Source organism: Castor canadensis, chromosome 9 (genome assembly GCF_047511655.1).
Source record: "Castor canadensis chromosome 9, mCasCan1.hap1v2, whole genome shotgun sequence".
NCBI lineage: Eukaryota > Metazoa > Chordata > Mammalia > Rodentia > Castoridae > Castor > Castor canadensis.
In genome coordinates, this window is record NC_133394.1 from 42941975 (window position 1) to 42968964 (window position 26990).

The following is a 26990-nucleotide window of genomic DNA, read 5'->3' on the forward strand; positions in this document are numbered from 1 at the left end:
TTTCATAATTATTTTTAAAACATTGTAGCTTATAAAAATACAAATGGCTGTGAGGTTATCCAAGCAGTGGGAGATTCATTTTGACTCAGGGAATTTGCAAAGACAGTTTTAAAACTGAACCATATGGAAAATAGATGGTGATAAAAGGCAAATATTGAACTTTGTATGTTAGAACTGCCGGGATATGGTGGGTGAACTTAGCTCTGAATTTACTAGGGAGCCATTGAATGTTCCTAAGCAGATGTGTATAATAAGATTGGCATCTCAGGATAACCACTTAGATGACAGTATAGGGATGGAGTGGAATTTAGAGAGAAGAAGTCAGGTAGGAGACTGCAACTGTTGTCCAGGCAACTGTTCTTGAAGGCCTTAGCTAGAACATTGTCAGTTAAAAGTGGGATGACAGATAAGAGTAGTGATAATCATTGTGGGTAGAACATTGTGAAGGTCTGATGAAGGTTGGACATAGAAGATGAGAGTCGGATAGGTGTCGAAGGCCTTTCGGAGATTTGGAGATTTAAGAGCTGGTTGGGAAGGTGAAACTGAATGGTCCTTCCCATTTAGGAGGAAGCTAACAAGCTAACTGTCTGTGTAAAACATTCATTTTGCCAATTCCCTTTAGTTTTAGAGGCAGTGAGTTTCTAGATACTACTATATGACATGGGACAAGATATGACATGGGAAAAGATCTTATGATCTTTTATGATCCTCAAAAATTGTTATGATCTTTAAAATTTAAGCATATACTTCATAATCAATGATAAGCTTGTATACAATTATAGGCTTTGTCCACCCAGGTACTTAACAGGTATTTATTGAATAGGTCACGAAGTGGAAGAAGTAGAGACACAGCAGTGAGTGAAATGAATATGACTTCTGTCGTGAACTCTAGGAGGGAGGCTTCATTATTTAAAAAACATAACCCGAGTAACTGTAAAATTATAGTTTTGTTGTAAGAGGGTAGAAAGGGATTTGGAAACTCCTGACCAGAATATAGACACCTCATATTCTAGACCTAAAAGCACAGTAGGTATGTCATAGTTTGAGCTGTTACTGTTATCTGACCAATGGAACTCCCTATCGAAGACCGTGATCAAATACTTCATGGTGTCTAAGCGACCGTTCCCATCACTACAGCGCCATCTACTGCAATGTATGTGCTGACTTCTCAGCTTCCTGTTGAGAATTTTTAGTGTAAACATTGAGTTTACACTAAATTCATTACATTAAATTCATTCTGAATTTAAAAATGTGATTAGTTGTGGATTTTGATTTTAAAAAACAAGGAAGATTATGTTTATTGTATTCTAATAATAATGTTTATTATCTAATTCTAATACATGCTTCAAACGGACAAATTTTGAGGAGATTATGCTAAGTGAAATAAGTTGGTCACAAGAAGATAAATACTGTCCAATTCCACGTGTTTGATGTATCTAAAGTAGTCAAATTCATGCGAACAGAAAGTAGGGTGGCATTTTCCAAGGGCTGGGGGAGAGGGAAATGAGGTGTTGTTTAATGAATATAGAGTTTTAGTTTTCCAAGACAAAGAGTTCTGGAGATGGGTTGCATGACTTAACACTACCGAACTATATACTTTGAAAAGTGAAGATGGTAAATTTTGTGTTATAGGGTTTTAAAAACCACAATAAAAAGAACTGTAGTTACGTAAAAACTTCCCTTGCTTTATGTATGGTTTTAAATTGGTACGGAAGACTGGAGAAATGAATGTAGTGATCTTGGTTAATAACGATGGGTGAAAACTCGCTGTCGTTAGGACAAATCATTAGAGTTTTCCACCACAGGAGGGAGACATTGACTGTAATCCACCAAATCCATTACTCACTTGCAAAATTACTCACCTGGGGCATGTGAGTAGACATGAGTGTAGCTTCCAGCTCTGGGTCTTCCTAGCTTTAGTGTACACATGCGTGACGTATGTGGTACACTTCCCAGCTTGTTAAGTACTTGAATGCCTTGTGAAAGCAGTAGTAGCCCAGAGAGGTGGCTTTAGTTGAGGAAGACTTGGAAGGTAGCCCACCAGGGGGTCAGCAGAAGCCATGAAAATGGAGGCAGCAGATAATAAATGACTCTTGCAAGAAAAATCCTTTAAGAAGGGAAGGAAAGAGAAGCTAGAGAGGTCACGGGGAGGAGGAAATTAAGGCCAGAGGCAGGATATCAGTAGACTAGGGAAAGAAGCTAGCAGGGGGAAGAGAGTGAATATATAGGAAATGGGTAATTGTTGATGAAACAAGGCCCAAGATAAAGCAGGAAGGATGACATCAGGGACACAGCAACTAGACTAATATTAGATGAGAGAAGAGAGAGGGAAGGAAGTAGTGGTGGAGGGATGGTGGTGGGGAGAAGTTAACGCAGGGAAATATGTTGGTAAAAACAGAAATCTGAAGGAACATTTAGTTACCTCAGATGTTTAAAAATTCTTACAACAGCTGTGAGTTTGGCCTCTTACTTATGACAAGCATTGAAAAGACTAGGAACCCAAAGCAAAGAGAAGCAAAGAAAATACGTGAGTGTAGTCTATAAACAGTGGCAGATGTACTGAATATAGAACGGTCCCACCTTGGCTTTCTTCTCCATGTTATAGGCAGCCAACATTCTCACACTGGGTATGGGATAATGGGTGACAATGGGCTTTCCTAGGCCTTCCTTCCACCAGGCTCTCAGTCTAAGGGTGAAGTCCTCTTAATGCAGTTGTCAGTCAGCAGCTACACCTGGCTGAGCAGCTATAGTACAGACCTGATATAGTGTAGGAATCGTGCAAGTTTCAAACCCTGTCTTCTTGTAAATATTCATTGCAAAGACAATGAAGGTGTATTTAATGGCTTCAAATTACTTACAGGTCACCCATTTGCTGTAGCTGTGTTTGAGGATCATGTGTGGTTCTCGGATTGGGCTATGCCATCGGTAATAAGGGTGAACAAGAGGACTGGCAAAACTAGGGTACGTCTCCAAGGCAGCATGCTGAAGCCCTCGTCACTGGTTGTGGTCCACCCATTGGCAAAACCAGGTACACTGGAGAAGTTCCTCAGGCCTTCCTTGGCCAGAAGCTGCGACTCTGTTAAATGATGATAGCAAGCAGTGGGGGCGGAAGGGATTTTGTAATCTTCACCACTCTGCGTAGATGCTAAGATTTTCTAAGATTTGGACTTCATTTGAACTAAGATGCTCTGAGAGTCTGGTAAATAACTTTGTAAATTTGGAAACTTGGACTTTATACCAACAGCCTTATCTACCCCTACACTCCCCAAGAGCTTTTACTTACTTGCTACATTTCAAAGATCTTTGGGTTACACACACTAAGGGCAGGCAATTGAGATTCTTGTGATAGAAACTTCTACCTACCCTTGGGCTTTTCTCAGTTCCTTGCCATGCCAGCCAGTGAGTGCCAGCCAGGAGCAAAAATACGGAAGAGGGAATCAAGAGCCCTTCTTTCTGAATTGCCAGTTTGACTAGACACAAAATGAGGAACTAGGAACCCCATCTTACCAAAGAGCTTGTAGAACTACAGTACTGGCTCTATTCAGTAAATACTCATAAGGTAATAGCATTTTGAGGTTATCTCAGAGGCTCCTGGTGGGGGCTCTTCTGAAGTAGCTCATAACAGACCGTGTAGTTAGGTCTCCTGAGTTCTTTCCCCAAGGCTGTTGATTGTGCTCTACATCAATCTCATCCATTACACCTTCAAACCCACATGTGAATTTGCTTCTTTTTTCTTTTCTCCATTAGGTGTAGATCCCTGCCTACATCAGAATGGAGGCTGTGAACATATTTGCCAAGGGAGGTTTGGAATGGCTCACTGTTCCTGTCGTGAAGGTTTTAGGAAAGCTCCAGATGGGAAAATGTGTCTTGCTCTGAAGGATCAACGGAAACTGGCTGGTAATATTGTAAATTATGCAGCTAAATTATCTTACCTGGGCTTGGAGGTATACTGGTGGATCATCTCTCTGCTTTTGCTGATTTTTAATAGTTTGTATTATTAAAAAGCTCCTGTGTTTTTAGGAACGCTAAGAGTGTGTTTGGGTTTTTATCCCCCTGTGATGAATTTTGGGTTCTTTACCACAAGTTAAGTTTTATTGACTTCTAGTTGTAAAAGTCTTAAGCTCCAGTCCCCATAGCTTCTCCATTTGTACGGGAGTAGGCCCAGGCTTGGAAATAAATGCCAGATCTTTATCATCTCACAAAAAATATTTAGAGAACTGTTGCAACAAATATGGGAAATTCAACCTGAGGGGGCTTGTGGCCTACTTCTTTATAAACTAAATGTGACTTTGAGAAAGAAGGAGAGTAAACCAGCATGATGTGTTCAACACTGGCCCACCTGCCTCCAGTATGTGCCCAGTCTAGGTGCATTGGAATCATCTGGGTTTTTTTTTTTTTTTGTGGTAGGACTGAGATTTGAACTCAGGGCTTTATGCTTGCAAAGCAGGCACTCTATCCTTGTGTCACAACTCCAGTCCATTTTGCTCTGGTTATTTTGGAGATAGAGTTTGCAAATTATTTGCCTGGACTGCCCTCAAACCAGATCTCAGCCTCCAAAATAGCTAGGATTATAGGTGTGAGTCACTGGTATCATCTTTTGATATCTTTGTATCAAAAATATTCCAAAGAAAATTTAAATTTTATTAAACCTTTCTTTAAAGATTCCTATTTATCTGGTAGTCATGGTATAAATATAAGTTCAGTGACGAATGACAACAAATGAATGGATTATAGATTGTTCCATCCATGGACCTGAGTTGGGTATTTTAGATTTCAGAATTGGTTGACTTAGGACAATAGTGGCATACCTCTTAGTCTCAGGACCCTTTTACACTCTTAAAAACATTTGTTGGGAAATATAAAGAGTTTTTGTTTATGTGGGTAATATCTGTTAGTATTTAGAAATTAAAAATTGAAACCAAAATCTTTGTTAAAACTATAATAACAAATTTACTATATGAGCATAACACATTTTTATTGCAAGAAATAAATAAGTATATTTTCCAAAGCAAACAATATAGTGTGAGAAGAATAGCCTCGTTATACGTTTATAGCTTTAAGTCTGGCTTAGTAGAGAGAGGCCAGCTGGATTCTTATATAGACTTCTAAATTACATCTATTATGTGTTTTTTTAGTTGAAGTCTATGAAGAAAATCTGTCCTTAAAAGGCATGGAGTTGGGAAAGAAAGTTTTTACTTAAGCTCACAACTCAAATATCACCCAACTGCTTTTCCTGTAGGTAACAGTTATAACTTCAGTAAGCACTGGAATCATTTTAATGTATATTTCTCATTTTATTTATTTATTTATTTGGTGATACTGGGGCTTGAACTCAGGACTTTACACTTGCTAGGCAGGCGCTCTACCACTTGAGTCACTCCACCAGCCCTTATATGTCTCATTTTATTACACAGAGTAGTAAAAGACCATGTATTCAATAGCTGAGAATTTTTTTTTTATTATTCATATGTGCATACAAGGCTTGGTTCATTTCTCCCCCCTGCCCCTACCCCCTCCCTTACCACCCACTCTGTCCCCTCCCTCTCCTCCCCCCCGCCTCAATGCCCAGCAGAAACTATTTTGCCCTTATTTCTAATTTTGTTGTAGAGAGAGTATAAGCAATAACAGGAAGGGACAAGGGTTTTTGCTGGTCGAGATAAGGACAGCTATACAGGGCATTGACTCACATTGATTTCCTGTGCATGGGTGTTACCTTCTAGGTTAATTCTTTTTGATCTAACCTTTTCTCTAGTACCTGTTCCCCTTTTCCTATTGGCCTCAGTTGCTTTTAAGGTATCTGCTTTAGTTTCTCTGCATTAAGGGCAACAAATGCTAGCTAGTTTTTTAGGTGTCTTACCTATCCTCACCCCTCCCTTGTGTGCTCTCGCTTTTATCATGTGCTCAAAGTCCAATCCCATTGTTGTGTTTGCCCTTGATCTAATGTCCACATATGAGGGAGAACATATGATTTTTGGTCTTTTGGGCCAGGCTAACCTCACTCAGAATGATGTTCTCCAATTCCATCCATTTACCAGCGAATGATAACATTTCATTCTTCTTCATGGCTGCATAAAATTTCATTGTGTATAGATACCACATTTTCTTAATCCATTCATCAGTGGTGGGGCATCTTGGCTGTTTCCATAACTTGGCTATTGTGAATAGTGCCGCAATAAACATGGGTGTACAGGTGCCTCTGGAGTAACCTGTGTCACAGTCTTTTGGGTATATCCCCAAGAGTGGTATTGCTGGATCAAATGGTAGATCGATGTCTAGCTTTTTAAGTAGCCTCCAAATTTTTTTCCAGAGTGGTTGTACTAGTCTACATTCCCACCAACAGTGTAAGAGGGTTCCTTTTTCCCCGCATCCTCGCCAACACCTGTTGTTGGTGGTGTTGCTGATGATGGCTATTCTAACAGGGGTGAGGTGGAATCTTAGTGTGGTTTTAATTTGCATTTCCTTTATTAATAGCTGAGAATTTTAAAAATTAGTAATTCTCATAGCTTCACCATGAGCTTCTTTCTCATGGGGGTGGAGAGATCACCTTGATTCATGCCATGGTACCACAGTTGTACCATCATTACTTTTGCCATATCAATATGAAGATGAACACAGTGAAAAGAGGCAAATAACAGCTTACTATTTTGCTGAAGACAGTTTTGACCTTGTGGACTTTGCAGTGGAACCTAGGGGTCTGTAGAAAACAATTTAGGGAAGTCCTGTCAGGCTAAATTAGTAAACATGAAAGCAGCCTAAAGGAAGAAGGAGTGCACTGGAGGACGATGGGGAGATAATCTCACTAACTTGTCCTTAGTTAAGGCATTCTATGATTTTGAGCTAATTATGTTCATAAGGGTTTGGATGTTTTACTCTTTCTGGATTTGCCCAGACCTAAAAGAGTCCCGTCTTTCTTCCCCATTGTCTCCACTAAGGGCACTGAATGTGGGACACTGGGAGAGTGTGGGATAGCAAATGAGATTTACTAAGTCACCAAACCCTGCCAGTTCCATTAAATCCTTTTACTGAAAGAATGAGTCTGAACTCATAACCAAACAGCTGTGAATATAAATTCAATCAAACTTTCCTTGAAACAGAAAAACTGATTGAATTGTATCTGTTGGTCTTTGACAGGTGGTGAAGCTGGCCTAAGTAACCAGACAACACCATTGGACAACGTATCTAAGATTAGAGCATCAGAAGATAACATTACAGAATCTCAGCACACGCTAATGGTGGAAATCATGGTGTCAGGTACGAATAATGAGTTCTCCAGTATAGGTTGGGTTCCAATAATTTCCATTCTACCAATTTTCATTCTGAATTATCACTTTAGCTTAATATTGGCTAAATGTATACAAGGCTAACGAAGCCAAATCTTGGACTCAAGTCCTTCTCTTCTGAATCGTGTGTCCAGAGCCACATTAGTTTGAATATGAACTGTACATATTGAGAGTCTTTGAGACGAATGTTCTTTGAAGAAAGATAACTTGGAAATGAAGGTAAAAATTAAGACAGAAGAGATTTAAGGCATGCCTATCTCTACCTATTATTGTTGGTAGTTGGTTCATCTGGCATGGAGCGTTGGTAGCAATTGATCATCAAATATAGGTTGGCTACCTCAACTGCTGCAGAAAGTCCATGAACAGAAAATGGTAGAACTCTTGTCTTATATATTGCACATTTATCACCAAAATGCCAAGTGATTTACTGAATATGTAATAACATTGTAGAACCTATATCTATTAGATTTTAAACTGAGCCCCAGAACTTCTGAAAGCCCCACTATTCTTTCCCTGTAAGTCACTGCCCTTCTATCAAAGCAGCCTACCTTGACCTTGAAACATTTCATTTGTATGTATTACTAAGTAACATTTTATTTTACCAGAATGTCTGTAGCTAAAAAAAAAGTTTGAAAACTCCACATGAGGACATTTATTGAAGTGCTTTCCTGGGTTCTGTGATCTGCAGACTTGTATAGGGCTCTGGGGACCTTATACCTGACCCTTATCAGTATGATTTTTGATAAGATTTAAATATATATATCTGTTTTCATATTAATAATAACTAACATTTGTACGGAGTTTTAGCATTTACCATGTATTTTAAATATGCTCTCTTTTCTTTTTTTGGTGGTATTTAGGGCCTCACGCTTGCCAAGGCAGCCCTTTTAGACTTAGCTTACTCACTCTTTGCCTGGGACTGGTCTTGAGCAGCAATCCTCCTACCTACGCCTACTGCAGAGGTGGGATTACAGCATGAACCACTGCGCCTGGCTAAGTGTAGTTCTATTTTGATCCTTATTGTATCCTTTTGCATTTTACAGATGCAAAAACTGAGACTAAGGTATATGAATTAGTGATTTGACTAAAGGTTTTGAAAATTATCAGTTATGATAATTGATTCACGCTTAAAATAAGAAGTAGTAGAAAAAATGGTCACATCGGGAAAATTCCTCATTTAGCAATTTATTGAGAATACACTAACTATACTAGGTACTGGAGATACTGAGGTGTGCTAAATATAATCTTAGTCCACAGGTCACAGTCTTATGTAGGGACAAGTGGTCCGATAGACTAAATCACTATCAATCAATATTGGCAGGATAGAGAACCTTTGCAAAGTCATCAGGGATTCCTAGTGGTTGATAGAATATACTCTGCAACACTAAAGTTCTAGTGTTGCAGAAATATTGACAGATGAGAAATCAAGCGACACTCGGAGAAGTGGAGGACTCAGATTTTATTTTACGACAGTGGACCCAGACAGATTCACATACTGTGTCTGAGCACTGAACAAAAGATTTACAGGATCAATCCCAGCACCAAAAAAGAAAAGGCAAAAAAAAACCCCAAAAACCTCTCCCCAAAAGATTTACAGGATTTTTAAAAGGCAGTGCAGGGCATCTGGTTACCAGGAATGTGCTCCGATTAATTGGGGCTAGTAGTGAGTTAGAGACCCAAGGTTGTTCAGTTAAAAACAGCAGGGGAGAACTGCTTTGGAAAGCTTATTTACAGGTGGAGACAAAGGAAGGCGGGAATGGGTGATAATCTTTGTCTTGCTCTGAACTTTCTTGTATAGCTTTAATTGGCAGTTTCTCATGCCTTACGGCCCTGTTTGAGGTAACCTCTTTTATAGCTTTTAATTGGCAGCTTCCCATGTATTACGCCCTGTTTCAAGGCAACTTTCCTCTTCACTAAGTGCTTAAAGGCTAAGGTAGATGACAGACAGTAACATGTGGAGTGGGGATGTGATGATGTGACCAAAGATTTGTGAATATGTCTGCAGTAGTCTGTGTTTGACTTCATGTGTAGAGAATATACTCTGCCTACAGCAGAATAGATGAACCAACTTTTGGTTAAAAACAGCAACAACAACAACAAAAAATCTTGTCTTTCCATACCTGCTTGTTCTGTTTTGAGCTAGCCTATGAAGTTTGAGTTCCATTTAGACTAGGCTAAGGGGCCTTATTTATGTTTCAGAGTGAGAATTCTTGTTAACAAAATATCTATGATTCAAAAATGTTCGAAACCCAGATCGTACCTGTAATCCTAGCTACTCAGGAAGACTGCAGTTCAAACCCAGCCCAGGCAAAAATTTGTGAGACCAAATTTCATCCAGTGGCTGGGTGTGGTGACACACTCCTGTCATCCCAGCTAGTCAGGAAAGCACAAATATGAGTATCTTGATCCACGCCATCCCAGACATAAAGCAAGACTCTATCTCAAAAGTAACCAAAGCAAAAAGGACTGGTGGTGGGACTCAAGTGGTAGAGCACCTGCCCAGCAATCATGAAGCCCCGAGTTCAAACCCCAGTGTTACCAAAAAAAAAAAAAAGAAAAAGAAAAAAAAGCTTGAAAATTTCACATTGGGAAAGAAAGAAAAATTTTCACATTGGAATTGTAATAAATTCTAAAAGTCTTAATGTGCCTGGCCCTCTGGCCTTGGCCTTCCCTCGTTACACTGCAGTTACATTGGCCTTGTCTGCAACATCCAAGTGTGGCTTTTTCAGCCCAAAGAGCTCTTTTTAACTCTTCCAAATCCTGCCATAGAGTCTCCGTTTAATATGCTCTTGGCCAGAAATCTTTTGCAAGTCCTTGACCACATGAGGTTGCTTATAATGACTCTCTTAGAACCCTGTACAATTCTTTGTTCATACTTATTACACTTATACTACTACAGTAATAATGCAAAAAGCAGAGCCCTTGTCTATATTTTTCATCACTATAATTTTCGCCTGGATGAATTTTGTTTTTACCAACAGGCCTCAGAGCCTGTTCTAGCATGATGAGCATTTCTTTTTTTCTTTTTTCTTTTCTCCCAGTGTTGGGGCTAAACCCTAGGGCCTTGTACATTCTCTGTAAGTGCTCTGCCACTGAGTTATAATCCCAGCCCCGAGGGGGCTAATTCTTGCTAATTCTTGTTCAGATTATCAGGTACCACTCTTTGTCATCTTTATTTAAATAGGTACAGGATTTTTAAATTCTCAGAGGAGTTTTCTTTTTTTTCAAAAGTCCCTTTTTCTTCTTGTCCTTACAACAATCATGGGAAGTAAACCTAGAAGAAACTGCCATCCATAATTTAGAGAAGAGGATTACCATAGGGATTCTGTTGCAGAAATTTCTAGAAGGTGAGCATAGACACTGAGTCCAGAATTAGTTTGTGGCAGAGAGAGCTTTGGCTCTAGCCTACCCTTCCCAGAACTACATATCTACTGCTTTTCACTATGAAAAGCTAACACTAGGTTTGCAAGTTAACAAATGCTGAACCATATTCTAATTTAGGATGATACTGTAAATGATTTAAATGTCTTGGGAATTTGGATACTATCTACCTGCACTCTGAGCTAGTCTTCCAAATAAATGCTGAATGAAATAGTTAATTCATTTACTGTGAAATTACCCATCCTGAGTCGTGACAGGAGTTGACCAAGCAAGCACAAAAGGCATGTGTCCCTGCAACAGAAACCTTTCCTGTCAAGTAGCTAAGCTAATCAAAAATAACTACCTAGTGTCTATAACCACATAGCACATGCTTAGATCATTTAAACTTCTTTGATTTATGGACAAGTTTGGAGAGCGTCTATGTTCAGATGAACAAACTTAGCAGTGAAGACTTGGACGTTATTTATATCCTACTGTGGTATGTCAGATCCTCCAACTCAAAAAAAGGGGTGGTGGGTGGCATTCGGAGAACGTTTGTATACATAAGTCATTAAAGCAAAAAAGACAAAAACAAAGAAAATCCTGCTCATGTTTATGACTGAACATGTAGCCCTGTCCCTGAGGGCACTTGTGTTTCAGTGGAATATGGCATGAAATGATCCATTTACAATATTTAACTTGGATGGTTCAAGACTTTGCAAAAGTGCTGGGAGGTTTGCAAGTCACTGCATAAATCTTGATAATAAACACATGTTGTGACATACATATTCTATTATATATGAAATATGGTATTAGCAAATTGATAATAAATCTTTCTGTGATTTAAACTCTATAATATCTGCTTGCTTAGATACTAGTCTGTGTGTCTTTGGGGCAGAAGAATAGGTTGATTCCTTTTATATGTTATAGTGGTTGGGAATTTTTAAGTAAGTAATAAACCTGTTAAAAATTGAGTCTTGATTCCTAGCAATGTTATAGTTCAAACTTGCAAATACTTTTTAAAAAATTATAAACAAGTCCACACAGGACCCTTTAAATATGAGATAGTTCTTTAATACTGAAGTTTAGCTGATCTTAGTGGTGACCACCTGTGAGCCTAGCACTTGGAGGCTAAGGCAGGAGGATCTTGAGTTGGAGGTCAGCCTGGGCTACATAGAGAGAACTTGTCTCAAAAAATCAAAAAATGACTGATGTTTGTTAGCATGTAAACAGAAACATGTGGCTTCTGGGTCCTATAATATACTTACAGCTTATATGTCAACAAGGGGTTTCTATTTGGAGGCTAGCAGAACTTCAGGAAGGAAGTACTGGAATGGTCTGTGCAATCTGGAATATTAAATTCTATTTTCTTCTCAAAGGTCTGGAAATAATCACCGGGGGTTCTTGCCGTTTGCAGATCAGGATGACTGTGCCCCTGAGCGATGTGGTGGGCACGCTCGGTGTGTTTCTGAGGGAGAGGAGGCTGCTACGTGTCAGTGTTTGAACGGATTTGCAGGGGATGGAAAGCTGTGTTCTGGTAAGAGCAGAGAACAAATACACATATTTGAGAAATTGTGAGCCAGAAACATTCCTTTTGTTCTTACTGACTCAAAATCTCCAGAAGGATGTATGTAATCAGCAGGATTAAATAAATTATTTGATGTTACCTTAAAAAAGGATGATATGCATACAAAATTTGAGACATATAAATATATTAAATCTAATATTAACCCATATTATATTGAGTTTATATTAAAATTATGCGATTAATGCAACTGACATTAGTTTTACAAGCAGGAATTTGAGTTCAAGTTAAATTTATGAACTTACTAGTTCCAATGAAAACAGAACATTTCCCTGAAGCTTAATATATAAGCTTTAGTTTTAGTCAAATAAACACATTATGATAGAGTTCTATTTTATATTGACAGCCTTAAAATGATAAGTTAGTGATTTCTGGGAAAATTTCACTCATAATCTGAAACTATGGCACAAAATGATTTATTTGCAAATCATTAGCTATTCAGACAGGTGGAACTCTGTAAAAATTAATTCAAAAGTGAACTTCATATCCAAGAAGCAGGATTTGTGTTACATTTGCAAACAGTACCTGTTAACAGTTAAATGATTGAACAAAAGATCGTGCTTAATGTTTACTGTGATTCCCATTTATGCAAGAGTGCCTGAATATTTCACTAGTTCATAATTTTGCCCACAGATATAGATGAGTGTGAGATGGGGAGCACGGTTTGCCCTCCTGCTTCCTCCAAGTGCATCAACACTGAAGGCAGCTATGTCTGCCAGTGCTCAGAAGGCTACCAAGGAGATGGGATTCACTGTCTTGGTGAGAGAGCTTGGGTGCCCTGGGACAGGGTGGGGACAAGACTTGGAGAATCATAAAAAGTTGTGAGTGCAATGGGCCAAAAGAAGATAGCATATAATAGGGGTGACCCCCAAGTCAAGAGCAAAAGAGGAGTTGTGTGACCAGTTCAGAAGGACTTATTTCAGTTCTCGGTAAAGTCTCATTAGTGCCCTTGGTCATGCATGACTCCACTAGTCACTTCCAGCTTCTTGGGAGGTTGCCTATCCCTCTGCCTTTCTAGCTCTTTCTTTGGGGTATGAGTGACACCAGTGTCTTATTAGGGCTCTATGCCTTGAACTATCAGGTGGGAATTGGACAGCATTTCTTTGTCACTGAATTTGTGACTGGAATGTGGAAATCTGTAGAGCTGATGTGGGTTATTGGAAATCGCTGAGTGTGCATAAAGAAAAGATGTGGTTCCATGACAGGGCTCATGGGGTTTCTTGAAAGTTCAAAAGATGGAAGATTCAAGCCTCTGACATCTAGCTTACAAGTACAGAGTGATCACAGCCCTTTCGTAACCACCAGACTCTGCCAAGGTCTGGGTGGGGTCTGTGGGTTGGGAGTTCACTCTGTGGTGCCTTTCGCCTTCCCAGGTGTCAGTAGCACTGCCTCACCGCACAAGTGGGGACCTGCTGAAGCCACCCGCACCCAGTGCAGCAGTGCTGTAGTTTCACATGCCTTCACAATTCCTCTTCCAATGTTTTCTTTTTCTTCTTCTGAAAACATAAAAGTGTTTTTGCAGTGAGGGGCAGATGCCCCGGTAAGAAACTCAAATGATGGTGCGTTCTCCCACGAGTTAAGGTTCAAGATGAATGAAAAATCACAGCGCTCCATTTTCTGATCTGGTTGGCTTAAACCAGACCTTTATCAGATTAATTCTGAGACATTAGTCTCAGAGACATTTAGAGACATCTGAAAATACTCTTTTAAGCACATATTTGGCTGTCTGTCAGGAAAATGTCACTGCTCTAATTAAGCAGGCTCATAGATAATTTAGACCTAACAGACTTCACGTTTCATTTCCTTTGAAGAAAAAAGAAGGTATCCTTTCTCAGATATTTCAACTCATCAGATTCTTTCATGGATCCTCGGGCCCATGGAAGCCATGGGTGTGTGTTCCTACACTCTTCCTCTTTGTCTCCCTCTCTCCCAGTGTGTTTCTGTGGATCAGATGCCTTGAACTATACCTGGCACATAAAAGTGTTGTCACTATTCTTATTGCTGAGAATAATTGTGTTTCTCAGTCAAGAATACATCTTTGTTTTGCTTCTGGAAGAGCTCTCTCAGGGTGAAAGAGGACTTATAACTTGAGATTAGAAAGAAAGCCAAAGTTTAAAAAAATTAATAGTGAATCAATCAGGATAGCGAATCAATGTGATAAATGTCATTGGTCCCTGTCAGGTGCAAAGGGGTAGTACTAGGAACTGTGAGGAATGCCAAGATAAGGAAGTCAGTCCTTGCTTTCAAGGAGAATGTAATTTTAAAAAGTACAGCTGTGAGAAGTAGTGAAGAAAGGTGCACATTATAAGAGGAGTGAAACTGCAATGGAGACTTAGAACTGGGAGAAATATCTAAGGTATTGGGTAAGAGTTCACAGAGAAAGTGTCATTTTGGAGGGGCATGAGTGATATTAATTAGGTGGAAATGTGAAGAGGTGAGAGTATTTCAGGCAATGAACAAACCTACGACTTCTTTAGGGAATAAGGAGTAACAGTATTATGAGGAGACACAGTGTGTAGGGTAGAGAAGTGTATGCCATAACCAAGTACCATAGACTGGGCGACTTCAGCAACAGAAATATATTTTTTCAGCGTTCTGGAGGCTGGAAGACTCAGATAAATTTGCTGACTGCCTTGGTTCTGTTGAAGAATCTCTTTCTGGCATGCAGACAGCTACTTTCTTGCTGTATCCTTACTTAGTCTTTCTTCTGTGGCGCGCACACACACACACACACACACCACGAGATTCTGGTGCTTCTTCCTGTTCTTTTGGGGCTCACCCTTCTGCCCTCATTTGACCTTACCTAACTCCTTATGGACCGTATCTCCAGATAGTCCTGATGCTGGGAGCAAGGGCTTCAACATATGAATTTGTGGGAAGACAGTTCAGTCCCTATATATATCCGATGGATAGCTTTTATGGAAGACTAGAGTATGAAGCTCAGTCATTGGGGTTTTCCTTCCCTGAATCTGCTCTGTCCTAAATTTTCTAATAACCATATTACAACATGAATAAAGAAGTAGGTGAAATTGATTTTAATAATAGATTTTATTTATTGTATATCGAAAATATGAAGATTTTAATTATATAATAGTATTAAATTATTGGATATTTTATATTTGTAATTTTATACTGAGTTTTCAAAATCTGTTCTGCATTTTACACTTTCTATACAGCTCAATACAGGTGAGAGGCATTTCAGGAGCTCAGTATTCCCATGAGGCAAGGGCTACCATGTTGGATGGCACAGCTGTAGGCAACAGAGAGCCCTGGCAGCATTTCAGTAAAGGGGTGAGGTGATGGCTTCACATCATTGTAATTTAGGGAGAAAGGATCTGACATGGTGTTTAAGAGTAGGGTAGAGGAAACATGGATGTGAGAATGCAGTGAGGCTGTTCCTGTAGTAGTGTAAAACTAAGAGGAAGGAAAGATCTAAAATGTTAGGGTGGTTAGTAGTTGAGAAAGAAAAAGGTGGGTAGCTGGGAAGGAAAGGATGACTTATTTATATAGTTCATATTTGTGTTTAAAAAGCAAAAATATTTCATTTGGCATAATATTTATGTCAGTGGCAAGAGGTCTGTTTGCAAAAGTATGCATTTCAGGATCTTCACTTTTAAATGTTTGCCTGGAGGTAGTTTTTCAGTGTCCAATTTGGGAAGTCCCCTTTTCTTCCAAGCAGGGGGGAAATCTTTCCAGCCTTCTGTCTGGAGCCTAGAACACCTGAATGGGTGTGTGGTCAAGGATACAGTTCAGTGCCAATGTTCATGATAGGACCCCTGAAAATGTATAGGGCCCTGAGAACACGCAGTGTGACAGAAGGTGAAGATGCCTACCTTCTAGACGGTTGGATTTTCTGGTAGCATAACCCTCTTCCTTCTCGGTTTTCTACTTTTCTCTTCTTACTCTTGCTTTTCTGGTAGATATTGATGAGTGCCAGTTGGGGGTGCACAGCTGTGGAGGGGATGCCAACTGCACAAATACAGAGGGAGGCTACAGCTGCCTATGTGCCGGTCACCTGTCTGCACCTGGACTGACTTGCCCTGGTAGGTGGGTGCATGTAGATGGAGGTAAAGGATTTGGTTCAGAATATTGTGTACGTCAGGGTATTTGCATTAGAGATTCCAGAAATCACTCAGTTCAATCAGGCTGGAGAGCTGACTTCCTTCATCAGGTTGATGCTGGGCTTAAGAACTTGAAATAGCCCAGACTTCCTTAGTTTAATAGATCTAGAATAAAGCCTATTTTATTATGCACAGTTCAATACAGGTGCACACAGAGGTGTTTCTCTGTAACTATGTGACTAATCTTCCAATTGGTAAGACTGAACTTGGGGGCTACTGGAAAAGCTTTGCAGGGCCAGGTAGGTCATGTGAATGTGTGGACTTTAATAATATATTTTATTTAGTCTCATCTATCCAAATATTAATATTTAAATATGTAATCAGTATAAAATTGAAATATTTTACATTCTTTTAAAGTTTGGCACAAAGTCTTCAAAATCTGGTGTTTATTTTACACTTACTACACAGCTTAGGAAAGACTAAAGACATTTTAGGAGCTTATTACTCCCATGTATCAATGACTGCCGTGTTGGATGGCACAACTATAGGCAACAGAGAACCCTAGCAGTATTTCAGTAAAGGGGTGTGGTGAAGGGTGAATAATAAGAATCACTTTAAAGAATTAAAAAAATTGGTAGAGCACCTGCATAGCAAGTGTGAGATCCCGAGTTGAAACTTCAGTACTTCCAAAAAACAAAGTCATTATTTCTTGCGAGACTCTGGGTTCAATCTCCAGCACCAAAAAAGGAAAGACCCTCCCCCCCAAAAAAAAGGCAGCATTTCTTGATATAAGTTAGCACTCCTGCTATCTTTGCTTTCTTTTATAAACATTCATAATGGTGGCCTTTTGCTTCTGGAACCTTCTCCTTATAACAGTAGTAGCTTCTTACCATCAGCACCCCAGAAGGACAGAAGGTTTCACCAAGTCCCTGGAAACCAGGCTGGAGGCTCCTTCCTTCTTACTGCAAGCAGAAAATATCCACAGGACAGAAAGTTTTGCACTTTGCCTGGTTTCTGGGGTTTTTTTTTAATTCACTTATTCACATGTGCATATATTGTTTGGGTCTTTTCTCCCCCTTGCCCCCGACCCCTACCCTCTCCCCACTCTGGGTTTTTTTAAAGCACCTTATTTTTCTCAGATAATTTTCTTAAAGGTATTGAAAAATGGATATACACCCTGATGTTTTTCTTTTAAAGAATAGTGAACCATTCAATAAAATGCGACTCTACCACTTTATCACAACATTTTCTCCTGTCAAAGTTGCTACACTCTTGTGTCTGAGGGCCCCCAAAGTTTAGAAGAAAGCATTGTTTGGGAGAAATTTTTGAGACTTCCAGAGTTTGGGGGGTAATGGACTGTGTGTTGGGCAGTTTTCATCTATACAAAACAGTGGTTGTGCAATGAGACCTTCTCAAAATCAGCAGTCATTTCACATGTTTGGTGTATGTTTCTGGATGACAGATTTGCTTTTATATGAAATCAGTGGTCAAATTCATATGGTAATTTAATATCGACCATTCTATTACTTGCCCCCAATTTGCTTCCTATCAGCTAATCTGAACCTAAAGAAAGAAGGACCAGTTGGAAAGTGAAACTGTCATTAGTTCTGATGTTTCTACTGTCACTAAAAAAACACCATAACCACAGATCAAAACCAGTCCTGGTATCGATACCCAAAAAAGCCTAATCACTTCCAGAAAATAAAAGTAATGTCTGATTCTTCCAGACTCTACTTCACCCTCTCCACCTGGGGAAGATGGCCGCCCTCTGGTCAGAAATAGTTACCCTGGATGTCCCCCGTCACATGATGGGTACTGTCTCCACGATGGTGTGTGCATATATGTTGAAGCCGTAGACAGCTATGCATGCAAGTAAGTCAAGTTGTCTTTCTGACTGTGCAGAGATGATATTTCAGTCCATGACTTTCAGCTCATCTCTAAAATTTACACGGAGATATTTCTGTAATTAGATTTTTTTCTTCGGAAAGTATGTGTAAACTGTGTTTGTGTGAGTGCATTTCAACACGCCCGCTCTACATATCACCACTGACTCCCAGTCACCCTGGGAAATACAAATCTAAGGAATTGGTGATTGTTTTCTTTTACTTAAGTAACTTCATGTTATTGCTACTAAAGTCTGGGGATTTTAATTCTTCCTGCTGGTTAAAAAATGCAGGTTTGTGGAGAATGTCTTAGAACCTTGATTTATTTTCTGCCAAATCGACAATATTTCTAGATTTTCAAAGATGTTGTGCATATTCACATTGGACTTCTTGCCTCTGTTGAAATGCTTTTCTTCATTTCTTACTGGTTGATTTTTATTTTTTAATTTTTTGGTGAGATTGGGATTTGAACTCAGGGCTTTGGATGCTCTACCACTTGAGTCACAACTCCAGTTCCTTTTGCTCTGGTTAATTTGGAGATGGGATCTCTATATGAGTGTTTGCCCGAGCTGGCCTCAAATCACAGTCCTCCTGATATCAGCCTCCCAAGTAGCTAGGATTACAGATGTGAGCCACCGGTGCTGGCAGAGTTTTATGGGAGATGAAACTGCTGGTTTCTGCTCCTTTTTGCCCTCAAGCAGGTTTCACAGTGGGCAAAGTGTTGACTCAGAGGGGAAATTTGAGGAAGACTAGAACCATAAGGCACTCCCTTGAGGCTCCCTCAGAAAACCTTTCCTGAGAATCTAAGGAATGCCTTTAATAAAACCCAAACCCACAAGATCTAATTCCACACCAAATTTTACTTTTAATTTTCTTCATATCTTCAAAGCAATGTGAGGGAATGGATTGATACAAAAAATAAATAATTCTCTCAGGGTATGGTTCTTGCCTCATTGATAATTTTCTCTGTGCCTGAAGAAGGGGAGATAAAAATACTCTGGTCCTCATAAATAGACACTTAATGACTTTACTGATTTTGTTAATAATAATGAACAGAAAGTCTAAATTATTAGAGGAAGAAGTTATACTCTGTGATGAAGTACAAAATCATGTCAGCATGACAAAAATTGTGAAAAAGTGTTCAGGAATATCAGTAAAAATGTCTCAGTTCTAATAGAATTCTGTATTCATGTTCATATTTGCATATGGTAATTTTCTAAGTCAAGATACATCTATAATTTACAGCAGTTTTCCTTATAATTAATACTCTTTGATATTAAATTATTTTTTTACCATTTCCTTGTTTCTTATCCAAAAAGTAATGGAATTAGAAAAACAAATGTCTAGTTTATTAGGTCATGGCTTGTTTTCTTCCATCCTACTTAGCTTTAGGTCATAAAAAGCCATAATAGAAAGGTTACTGTGGGTTTACGATGGACTGCATTTAGTTCAGTATTTTCATCTAAATCTGATAGTGTTGGTTCATTAAATGACTGATGAGCTCTTTAACACACTGCTTTTCTTTCTGTCATTAAACACCCAAGAAAATATCATTTTTCTCTGATGTTTTAAACCCAGATTGCTACAAAATGACAATTGAACTGGAGATAGCACTCACAGTTAAGGACCTTTGATCAAAGGCAATATTTAAAATATCACCAGCATTCACAGTAATCTGAACCATAACTTTGTTTTTGAATTGTACATTTAATGAAAATGTTAGTTTAATCAAATATGAAGCCCTTTCCTTCTTTGTCCTGCCAAACTCACCGTATGTTTTATTAATTCCATAATAACAGACCTCAGTCAGTCCAGCTTTATTAGAAACACTTCAAAGATGTCTTTCTTCACAGAGCGGGCTTGTAAGAGGCTGGCTCTTCCTTCCTTGCTGGGGGGAGTGGACACTTCCCGCAGAAACGTGCAACCCCAGGCCGTCCAGTGACACAGGCCCTGGGGACCTGAAGTGTCCATGGCGATAGTGCTTTTCTCAGCACTTTCCTGGCCTGGAGTCTCAGGAAGTTCCAAACCTCTTGAGCTCAGACGTCCTTGGTCATTCTGCTTTGGCTTTGGCCAAACACCCTCTGTCGGGTCTTCTCAGACAACATCCTCCACTCCGGGCTGTGAAATTTCTCGAAGACAAATCAGTTTGGAAAATGCTTCAGACTCTAGCCTTCAATTGCTGAGCCATGGCTTCCACCACCCACTCTAAAGTCTTATTTACCTGTCGTGAGTCGAGCATGTCATAAAATTGTTTCACCATGGAAACTCAAACTTCTTTGGTTAGGGAATCTTTTGTTTGTTTTAGAAGAACTAATTTTTAATCCAGAGAAACAGTGGTTTGTCTTCTCTGTCCCTTAACCTGCTCACGGTCTTGGCTGTTGTAAGGTTCTGCTGTCTCAGCTTGACTTGGCTCTTGAGGCTGCTTAGCCATGTAGGTGACACATTCTTCAAGACTCCCAAATCTCTGAGAGGCTCAGAGGTGTGGCCCATTAACATCCAATAGTTTAAAAGTAGTTGCTAGGTACTGATAATGAATTATCTATAACCAAAGGGAGCTAGAATTAAGACAGTACCCAGGAAAACCTTCATGGATTCTTCACATGCCTCCCTCAGACCCTGCTATCTCTTGTGTGATCAGGTCTAGCAGGTGTTCTACCACTTGAGCCATTCTGCCAGCCCGCATGGTCAGGTCTAGAAAAACAGAACTCCTCAAATGAATAGAGCTTAAAGCCCTTGTCAAAAACAGTATAGTACAGTAGAAAGAAGAGCGGCTTTGACATTGGAAAATCACTTGAATCAAACTTGTCATTCACTAGCTTGTGTGACCTTGTACAAATTACTTAACTCTTGGAGCCTTAGTTTCCTCAAACACCATCAAAAAAAAAAAAAAAAAAGGGAGCATACCATCAAAAATAAAATCAGTAACAGTGCCTAGCATAATGTCAGATACACAGGTGCTTAATAAATGGTTATTCCTCTTTCTTCGTCCTCTAAAAGTGACTCTCCAGTCTCCTATGGCAGGCTAAAGATAAAACTAGGACTAGACCTCCAGGTGTTCTGGAGCTTTCTACAGTGTTTGTTCCATGCTGCCTCTTCTCACCACTGGAACTGGTGCTGGTTCTGTGTCTCATCCCTCAGTCCTTTTGGAATAAGGTGGGAACATAAGTGGGTTGATACTAAATCCAGGGGCAAGACAGAGGAATTGGCAATTGTATGTTTTTAAAGCTTTTCACTTGTAAAGAATCTTAGAATGCAATTGTTTACTCAAGATCCTGATAGTTTCTGGAAACAAAGTATTCCCAGTAGATGGCAGCATTGTTTCACTGACTTATCTAAAGGGTCCCTAGTAATAATTTCATTCATTAGACAGTAGGGTGTTTGGACATGAATGTCCCTTTTCCCCCTCCAAAGAGTTTTTCCCCTTGGAGAAAACAGGCAAATGCTTGTGCATTACCATTGAGGCCTTTTCCGTTAGGCCAGTGGTGATTAAAAAGAAAAAGAAAGAAAGAAGAAGAGGAAGAACTATTCTTTCAACAATATTTAGGTTGTGCTGCCTGTCCAGGGACTACTTGTAATCTTTTGCTGTTTAGTCTTTTGAGCTGTTTATATATTCTGGATATTAATCCCTTATCTGTTGAATAGCTGGTGAAGATTTTCTCCCATTCTGTGAGTTGTTTCTTAGTTCTCCTGTTTCTTTTGATGTGTAGAAACTTTTTTTTTTTTTTTTTTTTTTTTTTTGCACATCAGTCCCTTCTGTCAATTCTTGCTCCTATTTCCTGGGCAATTTGTGTCCTATTCAGAAAATAATTACCTATGCCTGTATCTTCTGGAGTTTTCCCTATGGTAGTTTCAAAATTTTGGATCTTACAATTCAGATCTTTGATTCATTTGGAGTTGGTTTTTGTACAGGTTGCATTTTTCTTTTATAGCCTGGTCTCCAGTGAGGGACTCTGCCTTCAGAGTCTTCCTTCTTTTGACCTGTGCTCACTGCACTCCGGCCAAACGTTTATTTCCAAAACTCCCTTGAATCATAGGGCAGAATGCTTTGTGTTGGTTTTAAAAGGTGGCTTCTTAGGACTTAAGCTTAAGAGGAATTTATCTTTAATCAATGTTCTGTAATGCTTTATAGAGGCAGCATGCAAATAATCCCCCATCAATTCCAGGACAAACTGAGGGAAGAGGGAAGCCTACGCTGCATTAAGGTGCAAATCACAGTGCTTTCATCTGACCTCTGATGGATTTTCTGTAGACTTCGAACTGAGTCTGGAAATGCAGAAATTGAGAGGCAGCTGGATATTGAGTCTGAAAAATACCAAGTGTTTTTGGCTAGGGCCTCTGATGACATCTGTTTGTATGTTGTCACAGCTGTGTTGTTGGCTACGTTGGGGAGCGATGTCAGCACCGAGACTTGAAATGGTGGGAACTACGCCATGCCAGCCACAGGCAGGAGCGGGACATCACCGTGGTGGCTGTCTGTGTGGTCCTACTGGTCCTGCTGCTTCTCCTAGGGGTGTGGGGGGCTCACTACTACAGGTAATCCTTTCTTTCCATTGGTACTTTAAGCCTTTTTTTTGGAGGTACTGGGGTTTGAACCCAGGTCTTTGTGATTGCTAGGCAAGTACTGTACCACTTGAACCACATCTCCAGCCCTTTTTGCTCTGGTAATTTTAGAGCTAAGGTCTCACTTTATGCTCAGCTGTCCTGGACGGTGATTCTCTTGTTTTACACCATCACTAGAATGAGAGTTGTACACCACTATGCTAAGCTTTTTTTTTTTTTTTCCACTGAGATGGGGGTCATGCAAACTTTTTTTTTTGCCCAGGCTGGCCTCAAACCTTGATCCTCCTGGTCTCAGCCTCCCAAGTAGATAGGATTACAGGTGTGAGCCACCAGCATCTGGCCTACTTTAAGCCTTTCTAAGTCCCTTCTAGTGGGAACACCTGCCTCCTTGGGATGAACTTTGTCTATACACTGAAAACATTTAAAAGAATAGCAATTGTTTTTCTTTAAGGCCAAAGATTTCACCACCCTAAAACATCACTTTTACTTTTCCTTGTTCCATTCCACACACAGTGTTATGTATGTATGTATGTATGTACGTATTTATTTTTGCAGTGCTAGGGATCTAACCAAGGACCTTGCAGACACTCGGCAAGCACTCTACCACTAAGCTACATCCTCAGTTCATATGTAGTTTTTCAATATAATGCTTTTATTTTCATTTCACTTTATCCTTCTAGCATCCCATTTCTCTACCCACAAAGCCAGTGTAGCTGTAAGTCTTTTGTGGCTGTCTTCCACTGAGTAAAATATTGCCTTTTGTTAAGGAAAATCATTATCTTTCCTAACTTGGAAGGAAGTCTCTGGTCTTTGGATTTTGTGTTTTCAATAATTTAAAGTTAAAAACTATGGAACAATAACATATACTTAATTTCTAAAATAAATAATAACACTACATTAGGCTGAAGGTATGGACACCTGCTCATTTTCTATGTCCTTGAAAAGTAGGGTCATCAATATTGGAAAAAGATTTCATGTACTGTTAAGGTTTTTGCTGTATAAAATCAGTAAGTCACAAAACTTGGACTGAAGGGGACTTTATAGGATTATCTAGTTCAATTGTACCATTTTATGGCTAAGAACCTAAGACCCACTTAACTCACAAGTCCCAATTCTCTGGGAATGTGCAGACTGTGTGCTGCCATCTGCAGATAAAATCTAACCATATTTACAGGTACTGCACAACTACTTAAGTGGCAACTATCGTATATTCTGGAAAATTCAGCAAAATCAGCAAAGATGCTCTCACCTGAGATCATGCTATATCCTAGTGTAGAGGGGAAGAGCTTGGGCTCTGGAATCAGATTGTACATGTTCAAATCCCAGGTAGTGCCTAAGTAACAACACATGTTTTCTGACATCTATATTCATTACTTGCCTTTGCTATAAAATATGGACAAAAATAGTACTTATTTCAAGGGTTACTGTAAGATTACATTAGTCTAAGTAAAGATTTTAGTGTAGGCTAGCATATTGTATTTAATAAGTGCTATCTGTTATTGCTATTATAGTTTTCTATGGCTGACAGTCTTCTCAACAAGAGCCATTTACTCTAAGACCTTTTGTATCACTTCCAGACAGGCAAAATTCTCAGACACAAACTTGAAATTTTAATTTAGTGGCCCATCAGTAAGAGTGAACTTTTTTAGCAAGGTGTTTAATCAGGAGCTTGAATGTTTGTAGAAAGAATATTGAATAATCAACAGTTCTTCTCATTGGACAGAATGCCAAAAGAAAGATAGATGTTTGACAAATAATATAGAAAAAAAGGAATCTATTGATGTTTTTCAGAGACTGGATTGAAAGCTATAGGCACATTACTGGCTTTTATGACTTGGATAGCAGATTGGGGATGAAACCCAGGACATAGCATGTGCAAGACAAGCCTTCTATCGCTGAGCTGTACCCAAAGCTCATTGACTTGGGATTTGAAGACCAGCTCAGCTGAAAGATAACTAGAGTCTTTATATAAAAATCAGAATGTCTACAGCTTCTGACTTCCATATTTCTGAAATCAAAAGTGATAAGGACTATTGCTTCAAAAAGAAATCTCATCAGAATCCTTTATGTTTCTTTTCATTGAAATAGATCCAGAGTTGTAAAATTCACTGCCAGCAAATCTATGACTATTTTCTTCACAGCATTGATCAGTGTAGCTGCAAAGTTTCAGGGCTTGACTACATGTGTACTATCGATAGATTTAATTTGACAAGATAGTTGTTCCTGACCATTACTGAGGGGGGCTGATTGCTTTGTTTTCGTTTTCGTTTGAGATTGTCTCAAATTTTCGTTTTATCTCAGGACCCACAAGCTGTCATTGAAAAACCCAAAGAACCCGTATGAAGAATCAAGCCAAAATGGGAGCAGTAGAAGGCCTACCAACAGTGAGGCTGGGATGTCTTCTTGTCCCCAACCTTGGGTAATGTGATCAAAGTAGATGAATCTAGGAATTGGTTTGATATGAATCCCAGTTCATTTTTTCTCATCGTTCACTGAGATCAGAGCAACAGAAGTCTGTTATAGCTTCCACCTTGTGTCAGTATTAGCCAGCACCACACCAGCTGGGAAGGTTGGGAGAGTGAGGAGTCCTTAAATTAAAGGAATCAGATGAGTTAAAATAGCACCATAACTTAATGACATAAGTAGCACAGGGAAGTTTTTGCTATCGTAAACCTTTTTCCTTAACTTAGATTTTAATGTGTTATGTGAAGTTTTTCCTCAATTTTTATATAGTTTCTCTAGAAGTTTTTTCAAATTTCAGATGGATATGTTTAAAACATAAGATTATGTCCCTAGATTTCTTGGCATTTCTTTTCTCATACACATTTTTAAGCCTCTAAACTTCAGTAGCAAAATAGTTGTCAGATTCAACAAATAAAAATGCAGGATGCTTAAACTGATATTTATAACGAATGTTCAAGTTGAACTCAACATCAAATTTGTGTTTGCCAATTGGATGTTCTGTATTTTATCTGTCAACCCTAGGTATTTTCCAAATTGCATAGTGGGACTGTGCATTACCCACTTCAGTAGTTGACCTTGGGCCACTAGAAGGTGCACTCTGGATAGGCTAAGACTCTCTAAAGGGAATTTCCCTTTCTGGAAATCTGTCAGAGCTAAGCTGTGTGCTGTTGGTGTTATTTGTGGTACACACTGTGGAAAAGGCTGGAATATGAAGCAGGACAATGAAAACCTGGAGCCTTAGAGAACTGTCAAAGAAGGTTATGGAGGGGCAAGACAGTGTTAGTATCCTTTCCACATCATCTCCCCCACTCCCCAGCCTCCACTTCACTGTGCGTTCCCAGAGAACAGCTTTCTTGTGGCTGAGCTCTAACAGGTGGCCATCTGTTTCTATCTGTTATAGGCATTATTTTGTGGTTGAACTTAAGTACAGAAATAAAATAAGAAACATGAGTCCCAGCCTTACTATCTTACAAGTCTTTAGTAAGCCCTTTAACTCCTGTGGACCTCTGCTTCCTTTTCTGTACACCTAGGAGCTTGGAGTAGATGCTCTGTCTGTCTCTTCTATCTCTATAAATGCCATAAGTGTGTAATGTGCTTATCTTAGAGGCTTCATGACATCATGGGCTCCTCAATTACCCAGGTTGTGTTTGGCAGCTATTATGGTGGTATTTCATTCAGATTTTTGATTGTAGTTTTAGTTCATCACCTTTAAATCATGGGAAAGAAGGAGAAATACAATCTGTGTATGTGTTTAGAAGAAAAAAAAACAGGTCAAAAATGTTTGCTGCTGTGGGGAGCAGCTTGTTGGCTCTGAGCTGTGTTAAGAAGCCCAGGCTGTTGAGCTCTGTCCTCCCCAGCCATCATAACTGTCATCCACACCAACTGCTACAGCAATACCAGAGGGAACAGGAGAGAGCTAGCACCCAAACTGGGAGGAGAACAGCAGAAACAAATATGGTTCCATCAGCTGCTTTCCCCATCTCAACCCAGGATTCCAGGGCCTGTATGCTTCTGGCAGAGAGGCACAGGATTGGAAATTTTGCAATGCTCATTTTGATTGGAGCCAGAAATCATGGGCCTGTGTCTTATCCAGCAGGTCCCGAATTGATTTTGCAATGTGCTGCTGTACAGAGATCATTAAGGAGGAGACAAAGGGGGAATAGTGTAGTAGAAAATAAGAAAATGCAAAACGCACGTTCATATGATTCGCCTTTCATTACCAGCGTTTCCTTCCCATCTCTACTCTACTCATCATCCCTTCTACATTTTCTCAGTGAGAAACACTGAGATTTCCCCC

General features: G+C 39.5%; 1 protein-coding gene across 5 annotated transcripts in view; it reads left to right on the forward strand.

Moving 5' to 3' along the window:
• Positions 1–26990, forward strand: part of Egf (epidermal growth factor) — a 91935-nt gene that overhangs the window by 60758 nt on the left and 4187 nt on the right. For 4 of the 5 annotated variants that reach the window (XM_074041531.1, XM_074041533.1, XM_074041535.1 and 1 more), the window contains 9 exons: positions 2861–3028; positions 3748–3897; positions 7132–7251; positions 12058–12177; positions 12859–12984; positions 16146–16268; positions 18014–18158; positions 22535–22702; positions 25031–25148. In XM_074041531.1, the coding sequence (XP_073897632.1) occupies positions 2861–3028; positions 3748–3897; positions 7132–7251; positions 12058–12177; positions 12859–12984; positions 16146–16268; positions 18014–18158; positions 22535–22702; positions 25031–25148 (1238 nt within the window). The remainder of the gene's footprint in view (positions 1–2860; positions 3029–3747; positions 3898–7131; positions 7252–12057; positions 12178–12858; positions 12985–16145; positions 16269–18013; positions 18159–22534; positions 22703–25030; positions 25149–26990) is intronic. The other variant, XM_074041532.1, reaches the window with a different exon arrangement.